Raw genomic sequence first — 18,749 nt, forward strand, 5'->3', positions numbered from 1 at the left:
TTGCCTAGCATGCACAAAGGCTTTGACATAGCACTGATAAACTGACTTAATTAAATGTACCTAGCTGGATGTGGTAGCATAGAACTGGGGACTTGGCTATTTAAGAGGCTGAGGCAGAAGTCAGAACTCTTGAGTCCTAGAGTTCAGAACCAGACTGGTCACATAATGAGAACCCATCTGAAAATAAATCAAGAATAATAAAGGGGCTAGAGTGATAGATGAATCAGTGTAAAATATAAAACTTTACTAGAGGACCCAAGCTTAGATCCCAGCACCCATATCAGACAGTCTACTACTCCGCTTCCAGACCATCTGACACCCTCTTCCCGCCTCTATAGACACCCATCTACATATGGTATACACACAGCAGACAGATACATTCACATAAGCACAAACACACACACAAATATAAATAAATCTGAAAAAAGAAGTCATTAAAGAAATAATAAAAATAAAAACTGTAATTCACCAGTAATATTAAAGAACTCAATAATCTGGCCCTTATCAGCTCCACTGCTGGCTATACTGACAATGTGTGCAAATACAGGTATAGTGTCCCCTATCAACACTGCTCAGAACAGCAAAATTCCAGGCTTCGGAGGTTTCTGTATAAAATAACAGTTATATACAATTCACCTGCTGAAAACCTCTAAACTAAAATTCTCAAGCCAGAAATTATAACTTTTTTGAGTGCCAACATAAAAGTTCTAGATCCTGGATTTGAGATTTCTAAGTTAGAGGTGTTCTGCCTGTGTTTACAATTGCTTGGTTTATCTGACAGCACATAACAAAAAGTCTATGTTATCTGTAGATCACACAAGGATACAATGTATCCTTTATGACTCTGGCTTTGTAGCTATGTAAAACTTTTCCATTATAATAATTCAAAAGTACTAAATTTTGTTTTGGTTCTAGGGGTTACACTGCAGGTATATTTCATAGTAAGCAAGGCTAAAACTCACAGCTAGCCCTTCTTCCAGTTTTGTGTTTGGTTTCTTTTGTGTGTATAAGTGATCTGCATGCATACATATCTGTGCACCACATGCATGACTAGTATTTGTCAGCACCTGCACCGCCAGTGTGTGAAATCGGGCGTAGATCTGCAGGATTGAAAGAAAACACATACACGGATCACCCGTTTTCAGAGAGTGTCACCAAGGCTTTACTGAGATCTCCTTATATACCAGAGCAAAAGCCGTGGAAAACAACAAGGCAGGTGAAAATCCCCAACCAGGAAAACAGGAAAAGTCTGTGTGGTGGAAAGTTTCAGGCCCAATCAGGGGCATAAACAACTTAACAACAACAAACTAGAAGGCTTGGTGGGGAGGAAGGGTGCCATGGAAAATCCCGGCCCCAAATCAGGGGCTAAGAGCAGCTGCCAAGGGTGTAAACAACTTCTTGCTATAGCAGGCTAAAAGGTTCAGCGAGCGGGAAGGGAAACACCCCAAGGTAGGACCCAACAAGTATTCATAGAGGTTAGAAGAGGATGTTGGACCCCATGGAGCCAGGATTCAAACCTAGGTCTTCTAGGAGAGCAGCCCGTGCTTCTAAGCACTGAGCCATCTCTCTAACCCCTTGTAATTTTAAAGAGAATTAAGTTTCTTTTATAACTAGGCAACCATTAAATGGCTTCCACACTAAAAAAAATGGAACACCAGTGTTCAGGTATGAGACAGCAAAGAATTACACCTTAATAGTACCTTTGAAATGGAGGGGAAAGCAAAAGCAATCAAGCAAAGGCTAAATTCAAGGTTCTAAAAGTAACATCAAGAAACAAAACAACCAAAGAAACTGAGGGCTAGGAATATCCCTTGGTGGTACACAGATTCTTAGGATGTGTGAGGGTCTAGTGTCAATTCCTGGCACTAAAATTTTAAAAAACGGGGAACAGAAGAGGAAGGTAGAAGAGGAGGAAAGAAAAGGGGGTATGGGGAAAGAAACCTAAAGTAACAGGCTTGATAAATACGTAAGCTAAATAAGCTGAGTAATGTGCATTTCTATAGTACATTAAAGATTAACACTAAGTATTTTAAAAGAAAAGCTACTACAACTACTTATTTAAAATGGGAACATGTTCTATGTTGTTGAATGACTTAAAGCAAGATGTACAACATGACTAAGACTGTCTCTCTCAAGGCAGCCAAGCCACATAGATTTGATGCTCTCTCTACACTCTAAAAATGTTTTTCTTAGGTTTTCTTAGGCTTTACTTTCTTAGACTTCACCTTATTTATATATTATTTATGTCATTGCCCATTGGCAATGGTTCCCAAACTTTCAAGTACTTTTTATCATCAAAATATTCCAATTATACATATTTATAGCAATACACATATAAACAGACATGTAAAATAAAAAGGACAAATGAACTTTTATATAGCACACAGAAACACACACACACACACACACACACACACACACACACACACACGTAGAAAAACAATCACAATCTTCAAAGAGAGGCTGGAGAGACAGCTTAGCAGTTAGGAACATTTCTTGTTCTTCCAAAGGATCTGAGTTTGGCTCCCAGCATCCACTTCAGGCAGCTCACAACCACTTGTAACTACAGCTCCAGGAAATCTGATGTCCTCCTCTAGCCTCCTCTTACCCACATGTGACAATATATTTACACACACATGCATACACACACAAATGTATACACACACATACGCACAAACACACACACAATTTTCTTTTCAAAACAGGGATCGTCAAAGGAATAGCAAAAAAGAAAAATTGTAATGAAAATGAAAGTGTTTGTGCTTTAACTTACTGACTGATTAAATCAGGTGCCACCTTAGAGCCACGATCTGCCTCCTCTTCCATATCAGAGTCCAAACCATTGTCACCTTATAAAAAAAATGAACTACTGAAAACACGTTTATAAAATTACTTATCAGTATACAAAAAAATGGCAAAGTTAAAAAAAACTTACAAGGTATTTTCTACTACTTGTATTTTTTTAAGATTGATTTTGTTTATGTGTATGTATGTGTGAATCTGTGTATAAATAGGTACACATCCAATGTGGGTGCTAGAAACCAGTCTCAGATACTCTACAAGAGCAGTAATTATCTTAATCCCTAAGTCATCTCTCCAGCCTCAAGTGTTAGATTCTAAATGTTGTTTTTTAAAGATGTATTTATTATATATAAGTACACTGTAGCTGTCTTCAGACACACCAGAAGAGGGCAACAGATCCCATTACAAATAGTTGTGAGTCACCATGTGGTTGCTGAAATTTGAACTCAGGACCTCTGGAAGGGCAGTCAGTGTTCTTAACTACTGAGCCATCTCTCTGGCCCTTAAATGTTTTTTCATTATCTTCCCTTTACCTATTACATACATATAAGAATGTGTATGAACGTAATTAACAGACTATATACGTATATGTGTATATGAATATTTTTCCAGAATAACAAATTCCATTAAATCACTTATTGCTTTTATTTGTATGTGTTTGTGTACAGTGGAGAGGATGCCCTCAGAGTCTAGAAGATGATAGCAGATCTCGTGAAGCTGGAGTTATGTTGATGCTGGGATCCAAACTTCAATCTTAACTACTGATCAATCTCTCCAACCCCACTACTTTGCAGTAATTAAAAAAAAAACAAAAGGGGGGTTGGGGATTTAGCTCAGTGGTAGAGCGCTTGACTAGCAAGCGCAAGGCCCTGGGTTCGGTCCTCAGCTCCAGACCAAAAAAAAAAAAAAAAAAAAAAAAGGAAGAAAAAAATTCAGTCTGGAAATTCAATATATTTGCTTTTTGTTTCTTCACTGATGCAAATGAGAAAATCCTCTCAATATGCCAAATCAAACCAAAAAAATACTTGAAAATTAAATACTCTAAAAGTTAGCAGTATCAAATAATAATCTTATTTTGGAAGAAATAAATGCTTGAAAACTACAAACAATTCTTTTTTTTTTTTCTGAGCTGGGGACCGAACCCAGGGCCTTGCGCTTGCTAGGCAAGTGCTCTACCACTGAGCTAAATCCCCAACCCAACTACAAACAATTCTAACATTGCATCTAGGTGTTGGTGGAACAGGAGAAATACTCAATAGCTTATTACAGGTTATAAAGAAAAAAAGCAGAAAATATCTTATTTTAAAGAATATGTAACTTCTCAGTGTTTTTTTACAGTACTTCTATAATTTCTTTAATTTTTATTTTATTATATTATATAAACAGATTCATCTACATTATTTCTTGGTTAAGGTAAAGGTATATACCAAATCTGGGGTTTTCTTAGAAATTCTATTCTGATATGTAAATTATATTTTCCAGTACAGACAGAAGCAAAGATATTCTTCAGTGATTCCTCAATAAAGAAATTAAAATCACATTCAAGCAAGAGAAAGAAAACCTCAGTATTTATGCAGAGAACCACTTATTAAGTTTGCAGAAGATAGAAATATTCATTCTTACCCTCAAGAATCTTCAAGATTTTTTTTTCAGACAGGAGCTCTAATTGTTCCTGGCATAGTTTTTTAATTTCTTCTACTGAACAGTTCTAAAGAAAATGACATTTAAAAAAATTGCATTTATGTACTATAGCTCCAATGTAAACTGGAAAACTGCAATTATAAAAAAATTTGAATTAGCAAAATCTTATAATCAAACAAATAAAAGCTTCAAGAATATTCACATGAATTTATGGGATAAAATCTGAAAAGTTGTCAGATGACATGAATATTTCAGAGATTTGAAGGAATGCATAAAATCATGTTTATTAGAAGCAGAAACTGAACTAAATAAAAGTCAGTGTTCCAGATACCTTTAAATGTAGTCTATTTACCCGTTTAATTCCTGTAACTCTGCAGGGCGTGACCATATGAGATATTTGTCCTTAGGCTTTGCCTGGGCTTTGTATAACCAGAGTAAAATCAGAGTATCACATAGTTCCCTGAAGTTTATAGAAATATATACGTAAAAAAGCCCTATAAACATGATGAAACATAAGCTACTACAAACTCCTGTGGATTGTTACACAGCAGCATATTATTCTTTGTAACTCCAATTAGTACCACCGCTGGGAAATAACTGAATTATTTCCATGGGGTCAATAAACGTCTTGCCTAAACATTTTTCTCTAAAAAAAAAATGTTTAAATATATAAGGCTATTTAAGGTTCTCTAAATTTTCTTCCTTGAATTCTTTCAAGTAACTTGTTTCAGATTAGAACACCCAATCACACACTACATTCAGTGAAATGACTGCTACAAAGGAAGACTGTTTGTCCGTGTGTGCGGCCTACTACTGCAGGAAAGTACCTTCAGCACATCGGGGAGCATCTTCTGTAACTTCTGCTCTCCTATTATACAGAAGCACTGCTGCAGCATTTCCTTTTTGTCTGATATATAGAAACTAACAGGTTTTAACGAGACAGTCAGATCCAGGCCACCTTCTTCAAGATCACTGTGCTCTGCCAAGATTAACTCTTTTTCCAGACTTGGTAAAAGATACTTGGTTTCCTACAAGTAAAGAAATAAGGAATTATTAAATAACATTATTTAAAATACTTAGAATGCATGCATGACATACTCTATTGTCACTTCTTCATTCTTCATTAAACACTTTTAAATTCTTTTACTTGCACAACTGTCTGAGGTCAGAAGAAAATTTAGTTGTTCCTCACTCTTTAATGTTATTCTCCATATGTCAGTTAGGAATTGTAATAAAAGAAAATCCTATCTCAGAAGATACAAATCAAAATGTACCACTTCCTAAAATTTTAGACTTGAAGAATTAGGAAACTGCTTCAAGGGTCATTCATCCAAAAGCTAGAAATGCTTTGTCATTCTACTTAAATTCATATAAGGAAACAAAACAGCAGCAAATGTTACAAACCACAAGCTATCAGTTTCAAACTGTTACATGATTTAATCATATATCAAAAGGTTCAAGTAGTTTCAACAATTTAAGGCATTTCTGACAATTTTACTTCTATTTCCCATAACTAGTCAGTCTTCCAAATCTACTGCCAAAACACTGGCCATAATTCTTCCTAGATTAGAACAGCCATGGAGCTAGGATCTCTACACCCAGAATAAGATTTTGGTTTTGTTTATGTCAGCAAGAATAATTTTATAGACTAGGCCTCATGTTGTATACATTCTGTGTAAGATAGTCTCTCTGCTTCCCTTCCCCTACACTACACCATATCACACTATTAACAAGTGCACGTGCTTATCAGATACAAATTTGAAAGTCCAAATGGGGTGGGAAAGCAGTAAAGATTAAGAATTTTAATTTTCTTTTTTCAATTTAAGATTTTGTTTATTGCTATTAGGTGAGTATAACGTGTGTGAGTTTATACATGTAGAGGTTGAAGGACAACTTTTGAGAGTAGGTTTTCTCCTTTCCCAACAGCTTCGAGGATGGAACTTGAGTGTAAGGCTTGTGTAGTCCCACTGAGCCATCTCGCAGGCTCTTAAAACTTCTTTTACCAAGTAAAAGATCTGTACAATAAGAACTTCAAGACTCTGAAGAAAGAAACTGAAGAAGACCTCAGAAGATGGAAACATCTCCCATGCTCATGGATTGGCAGGATTAATATAGTAAAAATGGCCATTTTACCAAAAGCGATCTACAGATTCAATGCAATCCTCATCAAAATACCAATCCAATTCTTCAAAGAGTTAGACAGAACAATTTGCAAATTCATCTGGAATAACAAAAAACCCAGGATAGCTAAAACTATCCTCAACAATAAAAGGACTTCCGGGGAAATCACTATCCCTGAACTCAAGCAGTATTACAGAGCAATAGTGATAAAAACTGCATGGTATTGGTACAGAGACAGACAGATAGACCAGTGGAACAGAATTGAAGACCCAGAAATGAACCCACATACCTATGGGCACTTGATTTTTGACAAAGGAGCCAAAACCATCCAATGGAAAAAAGATAGCATTTTCAGCAAATGGTGCTGGTTCAACTGGAGGTCAACATGTAGAAGAATGCAGATCGATCCATGCTTATCACCCTGTACAAAGCTTAAGTCCAAGTGGATCAAGGACCTTCACATCAAACCAGATACACTCAAACGAATAGAAGAAAAACTAGGGAAGCATCTGGAACACATGGGCAATGGAAAAAATTTCCTGAACAAAACACCAATGGCTTATGCTCTAAGATCAAGAATCGACAAATGGGATCTCATAAAACTGCAAAGCTTCTGTAAGGCAAAGGACACCGTGGTTAGGACAAAACAGCAACCAACAGATTGGGAAAAGATCTTTACCAATCCTACAACAGATAGAGGCCTTATATCCAAAATATACAAAGAACTCAAGAAGTTAGACCGAAGGGAGACAAACAACCCTATGAAAAAATGGGGTTCAGAGCTAAACAAAGAATTCACAGCTGAGGAATGCTGAATAGCTGAGAAACACCTAAAGAAATGTTCAACATCTTTAGTCATAAGGGAAATGCAAATCAAAACAACCCTGAGATTTCACCTCACACCAGTGAGAATGGCTAAGATCAAAAACTCAAGTGACAGCAAATGCTGGTGAGGATGTGGAGAAAGAGGAACACTCCTCCATTGTTGGTGGGATTGCAGACTGGTACAACCATTCTGGAAATCAGTCTGGAGGTTCCTTAGAAAATTGGACATTGAACTGCCTGAGGATCCAGCTATACCTCTCTTGGGCATATACCCAAAAGATGCCCCAACATATAAAAGAGACACGTACTCCACTATGTTCATCGCAGCCTTATTTATAATAGCCAGAAGCTGGAAAGAACCCAGATGCCCTTCAACAGAGGAATGGATACAGAAAATGTGGTACATCTACACAATGGAATATTACTCAGCTATCAAAAACAATGACTTTATGAAATTTGTAGGCAAATGGTTGGAACTGGAAAATATCATCCTGAGTGAGGTAACCCAATCACAGAAAAACACACATGGTATGCACTCATTGATAAGTGGCTATTAGCCCAAATGCTTGAATTACCCAAATGCCTAGAACAAATGAAACTCAAGACGGATGATCAAAATGTGAATGCTTCACTCCTTCTTTAAAAGGGGAACAAGAATACCCTTGACAGGGAATAGAGAGGAAAAGATTAAAACAGACACAGAAGGAACACCCATTCAGAGCCTGCCCCACATGTGGCCCATACATATACAGCCATCCAATTAGACAAGATGGATGAAGCAAAGAAGGGCAGGCTGACAGAAACCGGATGTAGATCTCTCCTGAGAGACACAGCCAGAATACAGCAAATACAGAGGCAAATGCCAGCAGCAAACCACTGAACTGAGACTAGGACCCCATTGAAGGAATCAGAGAAAGAACTGGAAGAGCTCGAAGGGGCTCGAGACTCCCTTATGAACAACAATGCCAAGCAACCAGAGCTTCCAGGGACTAATCCACTACCTAAAGACTATACATGGACTGACCCTGGACTCTGACCTCATAGGTAGCAATGAATATCCTAGTAAGAGCACCAGTGGAAGGGGAAGCCCTGGGTCCTGCTAAGACTGAACCCCCAGTGAACCAGATTGTTGGGGGGAGGGTGGCGATGGGGGGAGGATGGGGAGGGGAACACCTATAAAGAAGGGGAGGGGGAGGGATTAGGGAGAGGTTTGCCCGGAAACCGGGAAAGGGAATAACACTCGAAATGTAAATAAGAAATACTCAAGTTAATTAAAAAAAAAAAAAAAAAACTTCTTTTTAGGGTAGGCTTGAAGACGTACACCTTTAATCCCAGCACTTGAGAGGGAGAGGCAGACCCATCTCTGTGAGGTCAAGGCCAGGCTAACCTATGGAATGAGTTCCAGGATAGTCAGGGGTTTATAGTGACACCCTGACTGAAAACAAAAACAAAACAAAAACAGATTAAGCCTGTGACGCCTTGATAAGCATATGAGGAAAAATTATGAACTGCTATCAAATATACGTAAACCTCCCAAACTCAATTCACTACAAAAACTGAAACTATAGGCTAACCTAGCTTATGATGTACCAGCACTCAGGAAGCAAAGAAAGGCAGATAGTGAGCACAGCCAGCAACACAAGCAGAGGCCCTGTCTCAAAAAATAAACAAAAACACCTACCCCAAAGTAAAAATACTTCTACAGCTCCTAAGTCCAACACACCAAGCAGGGCTTCTCCCAAGACAGCACATATAGTTTACTATCAACTAACTGACCAATACTTAACAAAATTATACTAACTAGATATACAATCACATCAACACCAGACCAGGAAGCCACATGAGAAAGTCAAACCCACAGAACTAAAAGTTGAAGAAATGTTCCTGACCTGAGCAAAGTCACCTTCACATTCTATCACAAATACACTTATCAGTACAAAATTATAACTGCTCCCACTAGAGCTGGATGTGTAGCTCAGTGCTAGAGCACTTGCCTAACAGGTTCAAGGCCCTGTGTTCAATATAGAAGGGAAGAAAAAAGAGGAGGAAGAAGGGAGGACAGAGTCTTATTTTAAAAACAAAATGGGAAGAGAATGCCCATTATCACTGCTCTAATACTATACTAGGCTCTGATAATACAAAATGAACAACAGAAAACTGCTAAAAATGTCAAAATTTGGTATGAGCAGAAATACTACAGAAAAGGACTAATAATAAATAATGTGATTAGGTAGGAGAAAATCATATAAGTAATTGAATCCATGAGCCCTAATTTAAAGTTGTAATATGTTAAAAAGTATGAGTCTAAGGCTGGAGAGATGACTCAGCAGTTAAGAGCACTGTCTGGGGTTGGGGATTTAGCTCAGTGGTAGAGCGCTTGCCTAGGAAGCGCAAGGCCCTGGGTTCGGTCCCCAGCTCCAAAAAAAAAAAAAAAAAAAAGACTTTCTTGGGGCTGGGGATTTAGCTCAGTGGTAGAGCGCTTACCTAGGAAGCCCTGGGTTCGGTCCCCAGCTCCGAAAAAAAAAAGAACCAAAAAAAAAAAAAAAAGTTGGTTCCCTCCTTCGGGCTGGAGAGATGGCTCAGCGGTTAAGAGCACCCGACTGCTCTTCCAGAGGTCATGAGTTCAATTCCCAGCAACCACATGGTGGCTCACAACCATCTGTAAAGAGATCTGATGCCCTCTTCTGGTGTATCTGAAGACAGCTACAGTGTACTTATATATAATAAATAAATAAATCTTTAAAACAAAACAAAAAAAAAAAAAAAAAAAAGAGCACTGTCTGCTCTTCTAGAGGTTCTGAGTTCAATTCCCAGCAACTACATGGTGGCTCACAACTATCTGTAATGGAATCTTAATGACCTATTCTGGTGTGTCTGAAAACATAAAATAAATCTAAAAAAAAAAAAAAAGTATGAGTCTAGAGAGACGGCTTAGCAGTTAAGTGGTTAAGGGTACTGAGTGCTCTTCCAAAGTACCTAGGTTCAAATCCCAACACCCACATGGTACCTCACATTGTCTGTAACTCCAAGATCTGACAGTCTCACACACGGACATACATGCAAACAAAACATCAAAGCACGTAAAATAAAGGTAAATAAATTTTTAAAAACTAAGCTCTTTTAAATGCATAATCTATAAGTGCAGGTATGTGAGTAGAATCAGCAGGAAGGGTCCTTGTCACTACCCTAATATGAGAGCTCAATCCTTTGGAACCCAAGTGTTGGAAAGAATACCTGTGAGAGTTGTCCTCCAACTCCTCATGGGTATGCGTGTGATTAAATGAATAAATGTGAAATGTGTTACGTCTTTTAAAAATACAGAATTTTTATAAATTTTACGAACCTCCAAAACACAAAATCTAGAAGGCAAAAGGACACAGCTCTCACTACAAAAAAAATAAAAATTAAAAAAAAAAATCGGGGCTGGGGATTTAGCTCAGTGGTAGAGCGCTTGCCTAGGAAGCGCAAGGCCCTGGGTTCGGTCCCCAGCTCCAAAAAAAAGAACCAAAAAAAAAAAAAAAAAAAAAAATCACACCTTAAACCAGCAGTTCTCAACCTGTGGGTCAAGACACCTGGGGGGGTAGACTGTGACCTTTTCACAGGGTTACCTAATACCATAGGGAAACACAGATACTTACAGTAACAATAACAAAGTTACAGTTATCAATAATAGCAAAGGAAAGAATTTTATGGTTGTGAGTCACAACATGAGGAACTGTATTAAAGGGTCCCAGCATTAGGACAGTAAAAGCACTGCTTTAAACCAAGTTATATTAACATTTGCTGTATGCTCTACACAAAAGTTAAAAACTAACACTTATTTGAAATATGTATGTGAATTCTCAGTGAAACACTGAATAAAAGAAAAAACAAGCAAAGAATCTATACAACTACACAAAGAGTCAAAGGGTAAATAAAATGGAAAAATATTCAGTACAACTATTCATCAGGAAAATACATTTTACAACAATTTTAGCCAAGTGCGGTGGTGGATGCCTTTAATCTCAGTACTCAGAAGACAAAGGCAGGCAAAAAAAAAAAATTTTTTTTTTTGAGTTCCAAACCAGTGAGGCCCTGGCTCAAAAAAAAAAAAAAAAAAAAAAAGATGAAACAATTACTTGGTCTGTCAGTCTGACAGCTTTCTAAAAAGAACTCTAAAAAGAAAAAGAAAAGAAAAAAACAGAGATTGGGGGTGGGGGGGATGTCAGCACACCTGTAATGTCAGCATTCCAAGGCCAGAGGCAGGAGGGTGGATGCTAAGTCTGAGGCAGGCGAGGTCTATGGAGCATACATATAGCAAGTTCTAGACTAGCCAGGACCGGGGGGTGGGGGGATGGGAGGGGGATGAGGAGGTGACTTAGGAAGATAACACGCTTGTGAAGACTGGCAGAGATGTACATCCATACTATCTCAACTATAAATCAGTTAAGTCTTGCTTTAAGCATTTGGTTCTATTTCAACACGTCTGCTTTATGTTAAAAGTTTGGGTTTACATATCTAGGGTTTAGTTCATTTGGGTTGTGAAGCCCAAGTAGCGGGAGCATGAAGCATTTGGTCAATATAGCAGATGGTGCCAGTATGCAGAGAAAGAGGAATTCATCGCTTTTTAAATGCATATACCTTTTGACACTGCAATTTCACTTCTATAAGTCCAAGCCTATGTAAGTACCAAGATCTATGAACAGTGTGTTCCATTTGGTATTGTATGTAAAATCAATAAAACTAAAAACCTAAATATTCATCAATAAAGATACGTGGATACTGGGACACCTAAAACACACCATGTATGGTAGGTGGCCCATTCAATGTGAGCATATAACCAATTACATACGTAAAAGTAAACAATGAAAAGTGGCTATATAGCCACAGAAGTCGTGCATACCAAGTGGCAGTACGAAGGGCTTTTAACCCGTCTTTACTTCTGTGTTCAATGAATTTTAAAAACACATTCATTTGCTTTATAGTAAGTTACAAACTACAGTTTTAAATAGTGGTATCGCGGAAGGTTCATGATGCATAAGAAACACATTTTGGTCCCAGGTGTTGAATTCAACTGCAGAAACTGAAATTCTTGCGATTGTAACTGGGTAAAACTCCTGAACTTGGGTCTCAGGTGTTTGTTGTTGTGGGTTTTTTTTTAATATGTGTGTAATGTGAAAATAATCGGAATTCATTAAATAGGTAAAGATGATCAGTGCTTACACCGGCATTCGTAACCACTTCCCGACCCTCAAATCCTCTAGGGAAATTGGGAAAACCACAAGTAAAAGAAACCGCGAAAGTTTAATGGGGAAGGGGTACTGATCAGTAAATCCAGAAACGTGTAAGTTCAATACATGGGGACAGGTTCAAACGGATTCAGAAGCGTTCCGGCGGCCCAAGGGACCCCGGCACTAACAATGAGCTTCTGCCCGCGCCCGCGCGGCTCTGCAGCCCGGCTCTTCTGAGGGGCCACAGCTCCGGGAGGCGGCGCGAGGCGAGGCACGCACCTGCTGCAGGGAGCCCGAGACGCTGGAGGACGAATCGGTGCTCCTCCGCTTTCGGCGCTCACTTCGTTCCGCGCCGCCCGCCACACTCGTCCCGCCGCCAGCGACCCCGCAGCAGCCAACGCTCCCGCACCCACCCGCGCTCCCGCTCAGCACGGGCACCAGGTCCGGGGCCGCGAGCGCCGCGGCTGCCTCCTGCCCACTCCGCTTGCGCCTCTTCTCCCGGGAAGACTTCTTCCCCGTCATGGTCCTCGCGCTGCAACCATCAGCGACAGCCGGCCGTCTCTGCAGCAACAGAACCCCACTTCCGTAGCGGCCGGAGCTGGTGTCGCAGGCTTGGCGTCACTTCCGGTTGCGGCGCGTTTCACTACGTATCGTTTCAAGAGGAGGGGCTCGGATGCGCCAGGCCAGCTGCTGAGGTTTTCTGGAGTTTAAAAGGTGACGTGTAGTCCAACAGAGCTGATTGCTTTTTTCCAACCTCTGCTGAGATCTAGTTCTTTTTAGTGTATCTCAGTGTACAAGTAAGTGGAAAGGTAAAATTAAAATTGCTGAGTCTCCAATTTCCTTTGCCTCCAATTTCCGCGTGTGATACGATATAACTATGAAAAGAATTTCAGAATAAAAAAAAAAATGTTTCGTCTCACTACGATCTCATTTGAGCATTTTTTTTTTTAAGTTCACTTCAAGGACTTCTACAAAAATTACAGTCTTCTGTCTCCGTATTTTGTATCATTAAAACTAATTTCGAGGCATGATTACTTGTTACTTTTAAAGGAATGGAAAGAAAGGGGGAAAAAAGACACTTTCCTGTGGTATTATTTCACAGTGTTCAAAAATGTGAGTTTAGAGTTTATTAAGAGTCTGCATGATGGCCACGTGGAGATGAGTTCTAGCTGCCTACAGTAAAACTTTCTCAAATGGCCTAGGGAGATGGATTCCTTTGTTCGGTTTTTGTTTCTGAGATCATCCTGTCTGCCTCTGAAGTAGGTGAAAATAGAAACACACACCATATACCTTGTGAAGCCTGAACTTGAATTCATGTTTGTGAATTTGTGTGTTTTTGTTGTTGCTGTGTGAAGTAAAAACCACAGTTCTCATATTAAACGGAATCAGAGTTTATTTTGGTGCTGCTTTGAGTGGCTATAGCCCAAGAAACTTGGATTTTAGTTACCCCAAATTCTATGTTCCAAATGTGGAAGCAGTTTCCTGAAGTTTTTATTTATTTTTTATAGTTTTACAAAATAAAAATAAATCAAGGAAACTTTTAAAGAACATTAATGAGTATACCCAAGAGACAGATACATTGAGATGGGAAGGGAGACTATTCTATAGGCCCAAGATCTTATCTGATGACATTCTCAACTCATGGATTAGTAATAAGGTAATGTTCTGCTAAGTTAATAGCTTCTAAGAGGCTTTTACTGTTACTATCACATGATGTTAGTTCAAATTGTCACATCCAAAGGAAACTCAAATTCCCAACTCCAGAAAGCAATCCAAATATCCAGAAATGAATTCAACATGGATTAGAGGAGGGTTTCTAGCAGTTAGATAAATGCCAGCATTCCTCAGAAACTTGTGAGGCTGGTTCCCATTTACCAAAAGGAGTCATTTTCGTTACCTCTGGCAGAAGGCACATATGCCTACCTGTGATGCCTATCAGCATGCCTGTTACACATTTCAAAATCAAAACTAGCATCCTAACCCTTCTCACCTCTGCCCCATGCCAAACTCCCTTCGGCTCCAGGTTTCTCTTTCCCCAGATACTCAGTCTCCTTATAGCCCTGGGATTCTCACTATGTTTCCCTATGTGCTATTCCTGCTTCTCTCACCATTTTCCCTATTCTCTGACCCCTGCTATTCTTCCCTCTCTCACAGATAGCCCTGACCAACTTCAGGCTTTCTTTCCTGTGAACTCTTACAGATGCCTCTGGCTGTTCTCTCTATATATTACAAACCTTCATCTTAACCACACCATGGAGCAGTCATGTCAGTTTTATCACAGATACACAGTGGAGCAAGAACGGCTGGCTGTTCCTGAAGGCTAAAACTAGCCCAAGATAAAGTAATTAGGCTATGAACTTAGAAAATTTCAACCTCTTCACAGTACTGAAATTCCGATTCATCCATCAGTCTCTTTAGACAAAGATTCATTCCAGATTTTTGTTTTGTTTTGTTTTTTTCCAGGTTTTTTGTCGTTGTTGTTGTTGTTGTTGTTGTTGTTGTTGTTGTTGTCCACAGCCAGACAGGTCTTTTCAAAAGTGTTTGTTCACAGTTGTTTTTTGACAGGGTCTTTCAGAGTCTAGACTGGCCTGCAACACTGTACAGCTAAGGATGGCCTTGAAGTATTTCTCTTGTTTTTTGGTTTGTTTGTTCATTTGTTTTTAGATTGATATATTTATTTTGTGTATATGAATGTTTTGCCTGCATATAGACATATGTACCACAACACTGCCTGGTCCCCTCAGAGATCAAGAGAGGACCTTGGATCTCTGAAAAATGAAATTACTGATGGCTGCAAACCACATGGTTGCTGGGAGTGGAACCCAGAAACTCCAGCAAAGCAATAATTGCTCTGAACTGCTGAGCCATCTTTCCAGCCCCAGGCTTGAACGCTTGATCCTCCTGCTTCCCCTTCCCTAGTATTGATATTATTGGCATGTAACCCCTTGCCTAATTTATGTTATGCTGACATCAAACCCAGGGGTTTGTGCATACTGAGCAAGCACTATGTGTTAAGGGAGCCACACAGCATTGACTTCTTTTTAAAGGAGCCACACAGTATTGGCTTCTTTTTACAAAGCAAAAATTACGTTACAACAAAACAACTGTCTCAGTTTCATGTACTGACAAGGATAATAGGAGAATTTTGTTTCATTTCACCATGACAAGATAGCTCAGTGGTTAATAATACACTGCTATTTCCGTTGTCCAACACCCTCTTCTGGCCTCCATAGGCACCTGCACTCTTGTACACATACTTCCACCATTCTTCCACATAAACATATATAAATCATACAATTTTAAAAATAAATCTTTAAAAAATATGTTTGAAACCATTCTAAGGAATGTGATAGGAAAACGGCCTTTCCTGAGGTTGTTTATTGCTTTTATGGCATCACTAGGGAGAAACCTGCCTTGCTAGTATTCTAGGTAACTACAGTTATTCCTCACGTTTTCCCTGAGCTAAAGAATTCTGATCTCATATTTTGTGATGTTTTCCAGGTTCTCTTTGTTACCCATTTTGACCAAAATCTTTCTCTAGGAAGTAGGGATAATCAACTGATAGTTCTCAAGAGTTAAGAACTGAATGTACCATGTTGCTAGAAAGGCTTGTTCCTATGTAGTTGTCCCACAAAGCTGCAGTTACAAGTCCTGAACTAAATTTTAAGATAGCAAGGGTCTCCTGAGTGAGGGCTTCAGTCATGTAATACAAAAAATTCCTGAATCATGTTCAGCTGTTGAGTATCCATAATTCTAGTAGGTTTATGTGTGGTTCTAAGATATCAAGAAAGACAATAATAATTTGTGAAGGACAACAAGCAAACAAATGAGTAAATGCTGAGCTATGTATCTGAAAAGAGATCCAGTTCCTAGGGTAACCAGCTACCGGTGTCACAAAGCTTGAATTCAAGCCAGCTGGAAAGTTAGTATGACCTTTTGTCAACTTTGGTAAGCTCAAATATCTTTGCAGTTTCACACTGGACCTGAGGAGCATTTAACCACACACAGCATGAAAAATAAGTGTCTTTGTAACTAGCACAATCTGTTTTGGGGTAATGCATCATGAGGACCTAAGTTCACAAAATCAACAGTCAAGTTTGTGAGGCCAGGGAGTCATGGGGAGGGGAGGAGGTGCCTGCAGCATGTCCAAAGCCTAGACATCTCATCCTGAGATAAGCAGAAGTGGTATTGATGTCCCTTCCCAGGCCCTACAAGACCTGGCACATAGCCCTACGCCCCCACCTTTGCCCTACCGGAGGAGGTCACACCAGGTTAAACTTCCTCTTCCCTTATAAGGCCATGTCCAGCAGCACCTGGAATTCCTCCTTATGCAAATGAGGAATACCCAGGCCCCTGGTCCCAGCTAATGATGTACACTCACCCCCATATCCCTACTCACCTCCCAAAGATTTAAATAGCCTTTGTGCCCCCGATTAAAATGAGCTGTCTTACTGAAGCTGCCTCCCGAGAGTCCATTCTCATCAAGCTCACTGCTGCCTGAGGCCTCTCAGTCTCTGTTCTGGCTCAACTCTCCACTCAGGACCCACCAGTTGTGATCACAGCCCGATGCTATGGGTAGGGAAGCATAGCCTGAACAGGAGTCCAATGGCTTGTGCCTATAATCCCATCCTCAGGGAAAAAGATGGGAACATCTCTGGGAATTGCTGGCCTTTGAATTTGGCTTAATTACTAAGTTCCAGGTTCAATGACACTCCTTGTCAAAAACAAACCAAAACTGTACTAGATGAAGAGTCACAGGATTCCTTGGACCCAGGTAGCTCTGGCAAAAGAAGTGATTCTAGAAAGACTATACAGGACTCCAACTGCATATGTAGCAGAGAATAGCCTTGTTGGGGCACCAGTGGAAGGGGAAACCTTGGTCCTGCCAAGGTTGGACCCCCAGTGCAGGGGAATATGGGGGGGCAGTAGGGGGGATGTATGAGGGGGGAATACCTGTATGGGGAGGGGGAGAGGAGGGGATGGAGGCTTATGGACAGGAAACTGGGAAGGGGAATAACATTTGAAGTGTAAATAAAGAATTATATCTAATAAAAAACAAATACAATACAGTACAATATAATAAAATAAAAAATTAAAAAAAGAAGTGATTTTAATGCTTGAAGAGAAATTTCTAGTCATATATTTCATTTCCAATGAGGCCATTCTTATCCATGATTCGAACATTTTGCCAGTACTTGCCAAATGTCTAGATACATACTAGTGAGTCCTATTCCTGGGAGTGTCCAGACCTGTTATCCTGTCAATGCAAAACATAACTCTTACCTAAACAATAATAAGGGTTGCTTATTATGAGTCAAATGTGAGTGACCAGTGTACAGGGGCAAGATCCCAAGCTGCTCCACATAATATGTCCCTCAAGGTGCCAGTTAAATGAATATTTATTATCTCAGAATAAAACAGTTTCATTAATCAACATTTTTCAAATGTTCAGATGGAAACTATCATTCCAACCTGATACTTATAAGGTTGTTAGGTCAGACACAGAAGTTGCCATGAAATAACTATTAAGGGAGCGAATTATAATAGAGATAACTTGGCTCTGGACTGCCAATATTTCAACTCTCCACAGTCATGGAGTTCTGATAAGCCATGTGGAATCTTTTAACATAATTGTTTGATTTTTCTGGAAATGTCTTAGGCCTCATATTTCAGAAGGATCTTCATCAATATTTTCCTAGTAATTTTAGAAGTTTCTTTGTTAGTGATTGATTATGAAGAGAACTTCGGATAATAAGTTAAAGAAAAAGACAGTGAGAGGTTTGGTTAGGTATTCTACAAGAGATTGTCTCGTTCGCAATGAGCCCAGACATTCATAAACTGAGGGAGATGTTTGTTATCCTCAGACACTCAAAGGCCAATAATCTCCTAGCCTGTTGCTAAGGTGGGTTTGGCTTTGCTCTGAGGATTCCTTTGATTTTTTTTTTTTTTTTTGAGTCAGGATCCCATGTAGTCACACTAATCTTACTAGGCAGCTTGAGTGACATGGTTTTCATGTTCTTCCAACTTCCACCTCTCCAGTACTATATTGCCAAGGTGCAAAGAGTTATGACTGGGAAAAGCAACAGCAGCAAACACCTGGTACTGATCTGAAATCAGGAATCCATGATTCAGATAAGCCATAAAGAGATG

The 18,749-nt window shown here is 39.4% G+C and overlaps 1 protein-coding gene across 14 annotated transcripts in view; it reads right to left on the reverse strand.

The window, feature by feature from the left end:
• Caap1 (caspase activity and apoptosis inhibitor 1) overlaps window positions 1–13,213 on the reverse strand; it is a 101,057-nt gene extending 87,844 nt beyond the window's left edge. For 8 of the 14 annotated variants that reach the window (XR_005504515.2, XR_010066455.1, XR_010066456.1 and 5 more), the window contains exons 1-4: window positions 12,879–13,211; window positions 5,271–5,471; window positions 4,426–4,510; window positions 2,774–2,849 (exon numbers count right to left, since the gene is read on the reverse strand). Coding sequence is in view for 3 of the 14 variants with exons in the window: in NM_001415955.1 (NP_001402884.1) it covers window positions 2,774–2,849; window positions 4,426–4,510; window positions 5,271–5,471; window positions 12,879–13,121 (605 nt within the window). In the remaining 11 variants the exon portion in view is untranslated. Of the gene's footprint in view, window positions 1–2,773; window positions 2,850–4,425; window positions 4,511–5,270; window positions 5,472–12,878 lie in introns of all 14 variants that reach the window. The other 6 variants (XR_005504518.2, XR_010066459.1, XR_010066458.1 and 3 more) reach the window with 3 other exon arrangements.
• Window positions 13,214–18,749: the final 5,536 nt, after the last annotated feature.

The sequence above is a fragment of the Rattus norvegicus genome, chromosome 5 (assembly GCF_036323735.1).
Source record: "Rattus norvegicus strain BN/NHsdMcwi chromosome 5, GRCr8, whole genome shotgun sequence".
Classification (NCBI taxonomy): Eukaryota; Metazoa; Chordata; class Mammalia; order Rodentia; family Muridae; genus Rattus; species Rattus norvegicus.